The 15,405-nt window shown below is 36.5% G+C and overlaps 1 protein-coding gene across 4 annotated transcripts in view; it reads left to right on the top strand.

Moving 5' to 3' along the window:
- Window positions 1-13,079, top strand: part of nsmf (NMDA receptor synaptonuclear signaling and neuronal migration factor) — a 65,512-nt gene extending 52,433 nt beyond the window's left edge. For all 4 annotated transcript variants that reach the window (XM_062959089.1, XM_062959088.1, XM_062959087.1 and 1 more), the window contains 7 exons: window positions 1,617-1,700; window positions 3,463-3,496; window positions 3,592-3,662; window positions 3,836-3,915; window positions 5,697-5,799; window positions 8,066-8,141; window positions 11,641-13,079. In XM_062959089.1, coding sequence (XP_062815159.1) covers window positions 1,617-1,700; window positions 3,463-3,496; window positions 3,592-3,662; window positions 3,836-3,915; window positions 5,697-5,799; window positions 8,066-8,141; window positions 11,641-11,738 — 546 coding nt within the window. In that variant the 3' untranslated portion in view covers window positions 11,739-13,079. The remainder of the gene's footprint in view (window positions 1-1,616; window positions 1,701-3,462; window positions 3,497-3,591; window positions 3,663-3,835; window positions 3,916-5,696; window positions 5,800-8,065; window positions 8,142-11,640) is intronic.
- The last annotated feature ends 2,326 nt before the right edge of the window (window positions 13,080-15,405 follow it).

Here is a 15,405-nt window from a genome sequence, read left to right as displayed (position 1 = left end):
TCGATGACCATCTATCAGAGCTCGATGACCATCTATCAGAGCTCAATGACCATCTATCAGAGCTCAATGACCATCTATCAGAGCTCGATGACCGTCTATCAGAGCTCGATGACCGTCTATCAGAGCTCAATGACCGTCTATCAGAGCTCAATGACCACCAGAGAGCTCAATGACTACCTATCAGAGCTCGATGACCGTCTATCGGAGCTCGATGACCATCTATCAGAGCTCAATGACCATCTATCAGAGCTCGATGACCGTCTATCAGAGCTCAATGACCGTCTATCAGAGCTCAATGACCGTCTATCAGAGCTCAATGACCACCAGAGAGCTCAATGACTACCTATCAGAGCTCGATGACTATCTATCAGAGCTCGATGACCATCTATCAGAGCTCAATGCCATCTGTCAGAGCTCGATGACCATCTATCAGAGCTCAATGCCATCTGTCAGAGCTCAATGACTACCTATCAGAGCTCAATGACCATCTATCAGAGCTCAATGCCATCTATCAAAGCTCAATGACTATCAGAGCTCGATGACCACCAATCAGAGCTCAATGACTACCTATCAGAGCTCAATGACTACCTATCAGAGCTCAATGACTACCTATCAGAGCTCAATGACCACCAATCAGAGCTCAATGACTATCAGAGCTCGATGACTACCTATCAGAGCCCAATGACCACCAATCAGACCTCAATGACCACCTATCAGAGCTCAATGACCACCAATCAGAGCTCAATGACTACCTATCAGAGCTCGATGACCATCTATCAGAGCTCGATGACCATCTATCAGAGCTCGATGACCATCTATCAGACCTCAATGACCACCTATCAGAGCTCGATGACCACCAATCAGAGCTCAATGACTATCAGAGCTCAATGACCACCGATCAGAGCTCAATGACTATCAGAGCTCGATGACCACCAATCAGAGCTCAATGACTAACTATCTGCTCCTTTCTAACTGTTACTTCAATGGATCTCTGTGAGTCCAGCTGGGATTGGTTCCCAAAGTCCGAAACTTGGACTATCCAGTGACTTCAAACCACAGTCACCCCTGTGATATACTATCACAGATTCTCTGTTCCTTACCAGGACACAGACTACATTAAATAAGTCACCAAACTTATTTAAAACTGACTCAAAATGAACAATTGAGTCTCCTTGATCCCATCAACCTGGAATCAATCTTCCCTGTGCCTCATCAGAGCACAGACTGAATTTCTTTTTTAAACTCTGCACTTTCTTCAACTAAACGGCAGTTGGCTCTTCCTACTTCTCCATGGCAACCAGCCCCTGAGTGCTGAGATGTAATAACTGTAATACTTACCCTTTTAAAACATAAAGACACAACCAAACATAACATCTGTAAACCAAAATTTGTACTTCTTTACAATGACCATCTATCAGAGCTCAATGACCACCCATCAGTGATCAAAGACCACATATCAGAGATATGGCTGCCTATCAGCAGTCAGCAAGGGCCTATTAGAGATCAATGGATGCCTCTCAGAGATTAATGACTGCCTATCAGAGTATTGAGTGTCCATCGTCCCCGACCGTTGGCCGCAATATGCTTATTTCTTCTTTTCCTCCCTTTCTTTTCAGCTCATTTCCTCCAAAGTGCCCAAAGCCGAGTACGTCCCCACCATCATCCGCCGGGATGACCCATCCATCATCCCCATTCTCTATGTAAGTCTATGGCGAACTTTGCTTTGTCTTTGAATTTCTTCTCGTCTAAAATTATTATTATTATTATTATTATTATTATTATTATTATTATTATTATTATTTTCATGTAACTCACTGTAGTAGCATGCAAACTGTACTCCATGAGTCCCAGATCCAACAATAACAACAATAGCAATAATGTATATATATAAAAACTAGCTGTGCCCTGCCACGTGTTGCTGTGGCCCATTGGAATTGCACTGAATAGCTCCGGTTTTTGGGGTTTTTTAGGCCTTGTGGAGGTTTGTGACGTGATATTTTGTGGTTTCAACCGCGAGGCGTGGATGATGGATTGTGTTGTGAAATTTCGAGGTTGGGGGTGTTTAGTTTTGTTGTTTTGCTCGGTGCCAGGATTCTATCACTCTTTTATATATATAGATGTAATGTACGTTTGTAGAATCGAGATAACCACAAAACCACTGGACCAAATGGCACCAAATTTGGCCACAATACACCAACACATCCAAAGTACGATTTCCACTCAAAATAACCTAAACAAATAAACGGGAATAAATAGCCTTGCAGCTTCAAAGCCTGGCTGATTCTCATACCACCAGATTACGCCATAGCAACACGTGGCCGGGCACAGCTAGTAATTATTATAATAACGTTGTTGTTGTTATTTTATGTGACTCATGGAACTAGCATGCAAACAGTTCTCCGTGTTTATAATCCTAGGTTAAAATCGGCTGGGTAAAAACTTAGAATAAGTTAGAAAAAGGAAATTAGAAAAAGAAAAGAAAATATACTTATGCTTGGGACTTAAAGGAAAACTGGCTAAAATCGTTCCACAGGTGATATATTACACCGAAAAATACAAGGGAACTCAAAATATCTGTTGGAAATGTAAAAGTCATATTGGATCGTACTACCATGCCTGGTGGACATGTTTTGAAACAAGAAAATATTGGAAGATGATACATTGGAAGTCTCAAAAAATGCTACGAAATTTTTTTCCGTTGAAACCAGAATACTATTTATTAGGTTTGACAGATTCAGAAGCAAACTTTAATTTAAATGAAGACAAATTATTTATGTACTGCACGGCAGCAAGGATTATATATGCGAAACATTGGAAATTACAAGATATTCCGAATAAGGAAGAATGGCAAGAAAAAATTGAAGATATTAGAGATATGGCTTAGGCATGTCCGATCAATGAAAAAAATGTTTCAATTCTCGTTTCTAAAGTAGGGGGCGCTGGCGCTTTGATATAGAAAGTATTTCCGATTTTTTCACCCAAAAATTTCGGATATTTCCGAAAATTCGTAATGATTCTAAATGTTTCTAAAATGGCGGACGCGCATGCGCAATCGCTACACACCGGGCTTGTATGGCAATCTTCCATGTGGACGCAGAGGACGTTAGCCCCCACCTTTGCGTCCATCGTGGAAGCTTCTGATTGGCCGGGGAGCGGCAGCCATGTTAGGCTGCGCTAAACTCCCATTCAAGGTAGGTTGCAGAAACAAAAAAATTGTTTTTAATCTTTTTAAAAATATATTTTAAAAAAATTTTTTTGGGGGGGGGGAATTAACAAAACATTAAGAGACAATTAGAGAATGGGCCAACAATGGTTCGAATTACATTGCTGGTTGCGCTGTGAGACAATGTCTCGGAATGCGTATCAAAAAGCGAGAACAATCCGAAATAATTCCGATATACGATTCAAAACGATTTTTTGGACATGTCTAATATTTAGCTATCCTTCTCCTTTTCCTTACAGGATCACGAACATGCCACATTTGATGACATTTTGGGTAAGTGTGTATTTTAAAATTAAATTGGATGGAGTAATGGTCAGCAATGGAAATCCGTAAATCTTAATGCTAAAGACTTTCCTTTCCTTCTGCAGAAGAAATCGAGAAGAAGCTGAACATCTATCGAAAGGGCTGCAAAATCTGGAAATTGTTGATCTTCTGCCAGGTAAACTACAACTCCCAAGATCCCGTAGCGTTGATCTTTCTCCCGACAGAGGCTATATAGTCCTCACATTATTATTATTATTATTATTATTATTATTATTATTATTATTATTATTACTATTACCCAATAATAATAGTAATAGCTTCAGATTCTGAATTTCTTTCTTTTTACAGGGGGGTCCAGGCCATTTATATTTATTGAAGAATAAAGTCGCTACTTTTGCAAAAGTGGAGAAGGAGGAAGATATGATCTAGTAAGTATCATCGAGTTAGTAAGATCTAGACAAACTTCGGACAAACTTCGGCCCTCCAGATGTTATTTTTCAGTATTTTTATATTCTATATTATTATTGATATTAGTATTAGAAATATAAATAATCCCAAAGAAATAATAATAGTATGAAATATAAAAATATTGGGAATTATTATTTCTCCAGTATTGTTAATTTTATTCCACTTTATATCAATAGAAAGATAAATAATCCCAAGGAAATAATAATAATAATACGGAATATAAAAATATTGGGAATTATTATTATTATTTCTCCAGTATTGTTCATTTTATTCCACTTTATATCAATAAAAATAATATAAAATCTAAAATAGTGGGAAATATTATTAATATTTCCCTGGGATTATTTATATTAATAATGACGATGAATATAAAAATACTTGGAAATATTATTATTTCCCTAGGATGAATAATAATAATAATAATAATAATAATAATAATAATATGGAATATAAAAATATTGGGAATTATTATTATTTCCCTGGGATGAATAATAATAATAATAATATTAATAATAATACATTTTCCCTGGGATTATTTATATTAATAATTATGATGATGAATATAAAAATACATGGAACTATTATTTCCCTGGGATGAATAATAATAATAATAATAATAATAATAATAATAATAAATATTTCCCTGGGATTATTTATATTATTAATGACGACGACAATGAATATAAAAATACTTGGAAATATGATTATTACCCTGGGATGAATAATAATAATAATGATAATAATAAATATTTCCCTGGGATTATTTATATTAATGATGAGGATGAGGATGAATTCCCTGGGATTATTTATATTAATAATTATGATGATGAATATAAAAATACTTGGAAATATTATTTCCCTAGGATAAATAATAATAATAATAATAATAATAATAATAATAAATATTTCTCTGGGATTATTTATATTAATAATGATGATGATGATGAATATAAAAATACTTGGAAATATTATTATTTCCCTGGGATGAATAATAATAATAATAATAATAATAATAATAATAATATGGAATATAAAAATATTGGGAATTATTATTATTATTATTTCTCCAGTATTGTTCATTTTATTTCACTTTATATAATAATAATAAAGAATAACTAATAGTGGGAAATATTATTATTTCCCTGGAATTATTTATATTAATGATGACGATGAATATAAAAATACTTGGAAAATGATGATGATGATGATGAATATAAAAATACTTAGAAATATTATTTCCCTGGGTTTAATAATAATAATAATAATAATAGGAATATAAAAATACTGTGAAATATTATTATTACTATTCTCCCCAGTATGATTCTACTTTATATAAGTATATAAATATATATATAAGTATAAAATAAGGAACACAAAGTACTGTATAATATGAACAATTTTATTCCCGTGTGTGTTTATACCCCGCTTTTGCCCTCCACAAAGGAGACTCAAAACGGCTTACATTAAAAGCATTTCAATACAATTTAAATTCTGCAAATATACAAACATTTAAACAGAAATAAATATCAATAGTATTTTAAAAAATCACAGCCAAAAATACATAATTATTATTATTCTTTAAGTGGGAAAAGTTCAGCATAATTTATCCGGTTGTCTCGCCCTTGTTTGTAATTATGAGTCATTAGTAAGTCGGATGTTTGTAACTCAGGGATGACTTGTACATAGGTATGATGGTAGGAAAATGACAATAATTCCAATTTTGTGGGGTTTTTTTCTGCAGTTTCTGGAAGCGACTGGGCCATCTGATGAGTAAGTTGAACCCGGACCCAAACGTCGTCCACATAATGGGATGTTACGTCTTGGGAAACCACAATGGAGAGAAGGTACGGACACTGTATTGAATAAAATTTGATCGATTATAGATATTAGGCATGTGAAACATTTCAACATTCATCGTGTTTCATTTCTAAAGTGTTTTCTAAAGTGTCGTTAGTGAAAATATTTTCACTAACAAAATTCCCAATATTTTTATATTCCACATTATTATTATTATTATTATTATTATTATTATTATTATTATTATTATTATTATTCCCAGTACGGACACTGTATTGAATAAAATTTGATCGATTATAGATATTAGACATGTGCAACGTTTCAACATTCATCATGTTTCATTTCTAAAGTGTTTCTAAAGTGTCGTTAGTAAAAATATTTTCACTAACAAAATTCCCAATATTTTTATATTCCACATTATTATTATTATTATTATTATTCCCAGTACGGACACTGTATTGAATAAAATTTGATCGATTATAGATATTAGGCATGTGCAACGTTTCAACATTCATCGTGTTTCATTTCTAAAGTGTTTCTAAAGTGTCGTTAGTGAAAATATTTTCACTAACAAAATTGTGTTCCTTTTTCGTTAATTGTGCACTTCGGGAAATTTCAGGGGTGAAACTTGCTACGATGATAGAACACATTGACTACTGTTAGCCCACCAAGTTTAATAATAATAATAATAATAATAATAATAATACTTTATTTATACCCCGCCACCATCTCCCCAAGGGGACTCGGGGCGGCTTACATCGGGCAGAGCCTGAACAACATAGTTAAACAAAAACAACATACATACAATTCACAGTATAACAAGATAAAAACAAAATACAATATAAAACAGGGATATTATAATAGTTAATAATATCAATCAACCACCAAGTACAGTTCTGAACCATCTATGCAAGAGTACAATGATGAGATAAAATGAAACTAAGGACCTAACAAAATACCGGATAGGTTTCGGAACATTTCACTCATCCATTGATTTTTTGGGAAATTTTCAAAGTTTTTATAAACAATATTTTTTTTAAAACTACAAGAGCGATCTCCTCGAATTTTCTCTGCAATGATACAAGATAACAGGGGATCATTCCCCGCAACTTTTGGAAAAATTCAGACATTTAATGATTTTAGGGAATTTTAAAAAAGTTTTGACAAAAACTTTTTTTAAAGCCACAACAACTATCTCATTGAACGTCTCTCATATATATTAACCAATAGAAACCAATATTTATTTATTTATTTATTTATTTTATATACTGCTCTTTTCCCCCAATTCCAATCCTGGAATTGGAGGGAATCCCCAAGGGCCATCTAGTCCAGCCAGGCAGAAGGGCACCATCAAAACCCTCCCGACAGATGGCCACCCAGCCTCTAAACTAATTAATATGCTTCCCCTATTGAGTTGGAAGGGACCTCCAAGGGCAAATCATAGAGGGATTTCTTCTCAGCCCAGCACTGATTTAAATAAACAGAATAATAATAATAATAATAATAATAATAATAATAATAATAATTATTTATTTATTTATTTAGAATATTTATATTCCACCGTTTTCACCCCAGAGGGGACAACTACATTTTCGCCGGAATCTGGAAAATGTTAAATTGCCTCTATTTTATGTACGTTGTATGTCTAATAATGGCATTAAATGTTTGCAATGTATATGTGCATTGTGATCCACCCTGAGTCCCTTTCGGGGTGAGAAAAAAGGGCGGAATATAAATACTTTAAATAATAATAATACAGTAGAGTCTCACTTATCCAACACTCGTTTATCCAACGTTCTGGATTATCCAATGCATTTTTGTAGTCAATGTTTTCAATAAATCATGATATTTTGGTGCTAAATTCATAAATACAGTAATTACTACATAGCATTACTGTGTATTGAACTACATATTCTGTCAAATTTGTTGTTAAACATGATGTTTTGGTGCTTAATTTGTAAAATCATAACCTAATTTGATGCTTAATAGGCTTTTCCTTAATCTCTCCTTATTATCCAACATATTCGCTTATCCAACGTTCTGCCGGCCCGTTTATGTTGGATAAGTGAGACTCTACTGTAATAATAAACCAATAAGTTTTGATTTGTAAGTTTTAGGCGCAGGCCATGCCCACGTGTTGGATATCACTTCGGAAGTCTGGGTTTAATACATTTTAATACGACTTAAAATTTTTGCATAAGCACCATGTGGCGGCTCAATGGAGAAACATACCCAAAGCATTTGAATATTTTAATACAAGCCTTTCAGCTTTGTCCCAACTGACCCAGGCGGATATATTTCTTTGCCTTCCAGCTTTTCCAAAACCTGAAGAATCTCATGAGTCCCTGTCGCGTGACTTTTGAGTCTCCTCTCGAACTCTCCGCTCAAGGTAAATAAACGCTTTCGGCAAACAAACTAGTAAAATGTGGGCTAGACAAAACTACGGTTAGGTGGATCTGTAATTGGCTAAGCGAACGAACCCAAAGGGTGATTCTCACCAATGCGTCGTCTTCATCTTGGAAAGAAGTGACAAGTGGAGTGCCATCCGCAGGGCTCCGTCCTGGGCCCGGTTCTGTTCAACATCTTTATTAACGACTTAGACGAAGGGTTAGAAGGCACGATCATCAAGTTTGCAGACGACACCAAACTGGGAGGGATAGCCAACACTCCAGAAGACAGGAGCAGAATTCAAAACGATCTTGACAGACGAGAGAGATGATGGGCCGAAACTCACAAAATGAAGTTCAACAGGGACAAATGCAAGAGACTTCACTTCGGCAGAAAAAATGGAAATCAAAGATACAGAATGGGGGACGATGCCTGGCTTGACAGCAGTGTGTGCGAAAAAGACCTTGGAGTCCTCGTGGACAACAAGTTAAACATGAGCCAACAATGTGATGCGGCAGCTAAAAAAGCCAATGGGATTCTGTCCTGCATCAATAGGGGAATAGCGTCTAGATCCAGGGAAGTCCTGCTCCCCTCTATTCTGCCTTGGTCAGACCACACCTGGAATCACACTGTGTCCAATTTTGGGCACCACAGTTGAAGGGAGATGTTGACAAGCTGGAAAGCGTCCAGAGGAGGGCGACTAAAATGATTAAGGGTCTGGAGAACAAGCCCTATGAGGAGCGGCTTAAAGAGCTGGGCATGTTTAGCCTGCAGAAGAGAAGGCTGAGAGGAGACATGATGAGGGCCATGTACAAATACGTGAAGGGAAGTCATAGGGAGGAGGGAGGGAGCTTGTTTTCTGCTGCCCTGCAGACTAGGACGCAAGGGAACAAGGGCTTCAAACTACAGGAAAGGAAGGAGATTCCACCTGAACATCAGGAAGAACTTCCTCCCTGTGAGAAGGGCTGTTCACCAGTGGAACTCTCTCCCCGGGGCCGTGGTGGAGGCTCCTTCCTTGGAGGCTTTTAAGCAGAGGCTGGATGGCCATCTGTCGGGGGTGCTTTGAATGCGATTTCCTGCTTCTTGGCAGGGGGTTGGACTAGATGGCCCATGTGGTCTCTTCCAACTCTACTATTCTATGATTCTATGAATCGATCGGAAGGTCACTTTTCTAGGAATCTCCAGATCTTCCAGTGTGGTTCTAGCATCAAAATCGGGCCAAAGCTCACCAAGGAATTGCCGAGGAGGACATCGAGATTCTTAAAGAAAACATTTCTCCAGGAATCTCAAACTTTGGTCCTCCATGTGTTTTGGACTTCAATTCTGACAACTCCGAACAGCCGGCCAACATTCAATATCAAGGCCTGCAATGACTAATTTTCTGCTTGTGGAGTTGAAGTCCAAAACACATGGGTGATCTGGATCCTCCATTGTGATCGTTGTGTCCTCAGATTTGGTGAAAATACCCAACAGATCTGCATATCTAGACAGAGTTGCACCTGTACTTTGTAGTTTTCTTATACACACAGGCCACGTGTTATTGATTCTATTAAAGGGGCCGATGAGAATGCGAACAAGGGCCGCAATTGGACCGCGGGCTGTAGTTTGGACATGTCCACCCTAGAAGAACTAGAGTTGTCCAGAGAACAATATAGGTCAGAGCTTTCCAAATGGTGTGTCACGACACGTTCGTGTGTTGCGATAATGTACTGTAGATACTCGAGTATAAGCCTAATTTTTCAGCCCTTTTTTAGGACTGAAAACAAACCTCCTCAGCTTATACTTGGGTGAGGGTCCTGGTGGGCTTATATTCAGGTCGGCTTATACTCAAGTATATATAGTATATTTAGTACTTTACTCTATTATTATTATTACATTTATTATTTTACTCTGTTATTGTTGTTACTCTTACGTTTATTTTACTCTATTTTTTATTATTGATCTACTCACATTTGCATGCTTTCGAACTGCTAGGTTGACAGAAGCTGGGGCTAACACTGGGAGCTCACTCCGCTCCTCAGATTCGAACCTTTGGCCCACAAGTTCAGCAGCTCAATGCTTTAACACGCTGCACCACCAGGGGGTCTATTTATTATAGAAGCTGGAGCTAACAACAGGCTTAGAAATGGAGATGAGCACTGACCCCCAGAGTGTGAGTAGATCAATAGGTACTGCTCCAGCACTCCATGCAGTCATGCCAGTGGCCACATGACTTTGGAGGTGTCTACGGGCAACGCCGGCTCTTTGGCTTAGAAATGGAGATGAGCATCGACCCCCAGAGTGTGAGTAGATCAATAGGTACTGCTCCGGTTGCAAAGTAATGGCATTCCATGCAGTAGGTGTCTACGGACAACGCCGGCTCTTTGGCTTAGAAATGGAGATGAGCATCGACCCCCAGAGTGTGAGTAGATCAATAGGTACTGCTCCGGCGGGAAAGTAATGGCATTCCATGCAGTAGGTGTCTACGGACAACGCCGGCTCTTTGGCTTAGAAATGGAGATGAGCATCGACCCCCAGAGTGTGAGTAGATCAATAGGTACTGCTCCGGCGGGAAAGTAATGGCATTCCATGCAGTAGGTGTCTACGGACAACGCCGGCTCTTTGGCTTAGAAATGGAGATGAGCATCGACCCCCAGAGTGTGAGTAGATCAATAGGTACTGCTCCGGCGGGAAAGTAATGGCATTCCATGCAGTAGGTGTCTACGGACAACGCCGGCTCTTTGGCTTAGAAATGGAGATGAGCATCGACCCCCAGAGTGTGAGTAGATCAATAGGTACTGCTCCGGTTGCAAAGTAATGCCATTCCATGCAGTAGGTGTCTATGGACAACGCCGGCTCTTTGGCTTAGAAATGGAGATGAGTATCAACCCCCAGAGTGTGAGTAGATCAATAGGTACTGCTCCGGCGGGAAGGTAACGGCGCTCCATGCAGTCATGCCAGTGGCCACATGACCTTGGAGGTGTCTACGGGCAACGCCGGCTCTTTGGATTAGAAATGGAGATGAGCATCGACCCCCAGAGTGTGAGTAGATCAATAGGTACTGCTCCGGCGGGAAGGTAACGGCGCTCCATGCAGTCATGCCAGTGGCCACATGACCTTGGAGGTGTCTACGGGCAACGCCGGCTCTTTGGATTAGAAATGGAGATGAGCATCGACCCCCAGAGTGTGAGTAGATCAATAGGTACTGCTCCGGCGGGAAAGTAATGGCATTCCATGCAGTACGTGTCTACGGACAACGCCGGCTCTTTGGCTTAGAAATGGAGATGAGCATCGACCCCCAGAGTGTGAGTAGATCAATAGGTACTGCTCCGGTGGGAAGGTAATGGCGCTCCATGCAATCATGCCAGTGGCCACATGACCTTGGAGGTGTCTACGGACAACGCCGGCTCTTTGGCTTAGAAATGGAGATGAACATCGACCCCCAGAGTGTGAGTAGATCAATAGGTACTGCTCCGGTGGGACACAACTGGACTTAATATGCCTCTTGCTTCTTCTTCCAGGAAAGCAAATGATCGAGACCTACTTCGACTTCCGCCTCTACCGCCTCTGGAAGACCCGCCAACACTCCAAGCTTTTGGACTACGACGACATCTTATGAGTCTTCGGAACGGATGGCGATTTCCTTGAGCCGTGTGCCGAGAGCGTGTGAAAGCGGGAGATATTTGGGAGCCCAAGAAGGCACGGAAGAGCCGGACTGGACGGCGAGGCGGCAAAAGTGTCCGGCGTCGGCGACCGGACACTTGGGCGAAGCGTGAACGGAGAACGGGCGGCCGATCTCCGCGGGACTGAGCTTGACGGGCCCAAGACTCCCTTTTTTTCAGGTCCTTTCTATAACAAGACATTCCATGCTCAGGTTTTCTTACCTCTAAAGACATGACTTGATCATTGTTTTCGTTCTCCTCCTCGACACAGGAGAGATTTATTTATTTATTGCCAGAGCTTTTGGAGGCAACGAGAGCGGTCGTTTCGGGACTCGAAGGGAGAAAGAAAGAAACAAACACATATACATATAGATAAAGTGCGATTTTTATACGGATAGAGGGAAATATTTAGCTAGCGGTCGAGACGTCCCAGTTACCGGTATCGGAAACATTTTCGGCGTCTGCTGGAAAATATATCTGAGATAGGAATATAATTTCTGTAGACATATACACACATATATTATATATATATATGTAACTCACCAGCAGAAGAGGCTCATATTTTGCAGATCCACGGAGGAGCGATTCCCGTGCGCTTCTATATTCCAAATAGTCAACGTGCGCTTCTATATTCCAAACTTAGAAACGAATAGCCATGTTCGGGGAAAAAATAATATTCTTTTTCTCGCACTTGTTATCATCGCTGCCTCTCCTTACCCCCGAAACAACGGATTTTAATACATAGCAGCTCAATTTCAGAACGTTTTTTTGTCTGTGTATTTAGTACAGGATTTTGGGGCAACTTGGTGAAGCGGCTCAATCTTTTACGTCCTGGGCTCAATACTTGGGAAAATGTCAGGAGAGAATGCTTCTGGAACATGGCCATTCAGCCCGGAAAACATACAACAACAACAACGGCAACAACAACAATAACTCAATAATGTTATCCCCTCCTTTTACTAATCTGGATTTTTAACCTTCATAATAATTAATGATAAGAGGCAATAATTACGAAAACACAAGAAATACCATTCAGACAGAACAGAATGGAAATATATTGGGACAATAATAATAATAATTAATAATTCTCTAAAATGTCATCCCCTCCTTTTACTAATGCTGATTTTTAACCTTCATAATAATTAATAATAGACGTAATAATTATGAAAACATAAGAAATGCCATTTAAAATTACATTTAGACAGAACAGAATGGAAATATATTGGGACATGTTGCATTTGGCCCATGCCAATAGATAATAATAATAATAATAATAATAATAATAATAATAATAATAATAATAATAATAATAATAAATTAAAAAAATAAAAGTAATACTCAATAGTGTCATCCCTTCGTTTCATGAATCCTGATTTTTCACCTTCATAATAATTAATAATAATGATAATAATAAATAATACTCAAAAATGTCATCCCCTCCTTTTACTAATCCTGATTTTTAACCTTCATAATAATTAATGATAGACGTAATAATTATGAAAACATAAGAAATGCCATTTAAATTACATTCGGACAGAACAGAATGGAAATATATTGGGACATGTTGCATTTGGCCCATGCCAATAGATAATAATAATAATAATAATAATAATAATAATAATAATAATAATAATAAATTAAAAAAAATAAAAGTAATACTCAATAGTGTCATCCCTTCGTTTCATGAATCCTGATTTTTCACCTTCATAATAATTAATAATAATGATAATAATAAATAATACTCAAAAATGTCATCCCCTCCTTTTACTAATCCTGATTTTTAACCTTCATAATAATTAATGATAGACGTAATAATTATGAAAACATAAGAAATGCCATTTAAATTACATTCGGACAGAACAGAATGGAAATATATTGGGACATGTTGCATTTGGCCCATGCCAATAGATAATAATAATAATAATAATAATAATAATAAATTAAAAAAATAAAAGTAATACTCAATAGTGTCATCCCTTCGTTTCATGAATCCTGATTTTTCACCTTCATAATAATTAATAATAATGATAATAATAAATAATACTCAAAAATGTCATCCCCTCCTTTTACTAATCCTGATTTTTAACCTTCATAATAATTAATGATAGACGTAATAATTATGAAAACATAAGAAATGCCATTTAAATTACATTCGGACAGAACAGAATGGAAATATATTGGGACATGTTGCATTTGGCCCATGCCAATAGATAATAATAATAATAATAATAATAATAATAAATTAAAAAAATAAAAGTAATACTCAATAGTGTCATCCCTTCGTTTCATGAATCCTGATTTTTCACCTTCATAATAATTAATAATAATGATAATAATAAATAATACTCAAAAATGTCATCCCCTCCTTTTACTAATCCTGATTTTTAACCTTCATAATAATTAATGATAGACGTAATAATTATGAAAACATAAGAAATGCCATTTAAATTACATTCGGACAGAACAGAATGGAAATATATTGGGACATGTTGCATTTGGCCCATGCCAATAGATAATAATAATAATAATAATAATAATAATAATAATAATAATAAATTTAAAAAAATAAAAGTAATACTCAATAGTGTCATCCCTTCGTTTCATGAATCCTGATTTTTCACCTTCATAATAATTAATAATAATGATAATAATAAATAATACTCAAAAATGTCATCCCCTCCTTTTACTAATCCTGATTTTTAACCTTCATAATAATTAATGATAGACGTAATAATTATGAAAACATAAGAAATGCCATTTAAATTACATTTAGACAGAACCGAATGGCAATATATTGGGACATGTTGCATTTGGCCCATGCCAATAGATAATAATAATAATAAATAATAACAATAATAATAATAAATTAAAAAAATAAAAGTAATACTCAATAGTGTCATCCCTTCATTTCATGAATCCTGATTTTTCACCTTCATAATAATTAATAATAATGATAATAATAAATAATACTCAAGAATGTCATCCCCTCCTTTTACTAATCCTGATTTTTAACCTTCATAATAATTAATGATAGACGTAATAATTATGAAAACACAAGAAATACCATTTAAATTACATTCGGACAGAACAGAATTGAAATATATTGGGACATGTTACATTTGGCCCATGCCAATAGATAATAATAATAATAATAACAATAATAAATTAAAAAAATAAAAGTAATACTCAATAGTGTCATCCCTTCGTTTCATGAATCCTGATTTTTCACCTTCATAATAATTAATAATAATAATAATAAAATAAAAAATAAAAGTAATACTTAATGTCATCCCTTCGTTTCATTTTTAACCTTCATAATAATTAATAATAATAATAACAATAATAATAATATTCAAGAATGTCAGCCCCTCCTTTTACTAATCCTGGATTTTTAACCTTCATAATAATTAATGATAAGAGGCAATAATTATGAAAACACAAGAAATACCATTCAAATTACATTCAGACAGAACAGAATGGAAATATATTGGGACACGTTGCATTTGGGCCATGCCAATGGCTGTTGTTATTATTATTATTATTATTATCAATAATAAATAAAACTCAATAATGTCATCCCTTCCTTTTACTAATCCTGATTTTTAACCTTACAAATAATAAATG

Source organism: Anolis carolinensis, unplaced genomic scaffold (assembly GCF_035594765.1).
Source record: "Anolis carolinensis isolate JA03-04 unplaced genomic scaffold, rAnoCar3.1.pri scaffold_7, whole genome shotgun sequence".
Lineage (NCBI taxonomy): Eukaryota > Metazoa > Chordata > Lepidosauria > Squamata > Dactyloidae > Anolis > Anolis carolinensis.
Note: the sequence above shows the minus strand (reverse complement) of the source record. Positions and strands in the feature narration are given on the sequence as shown.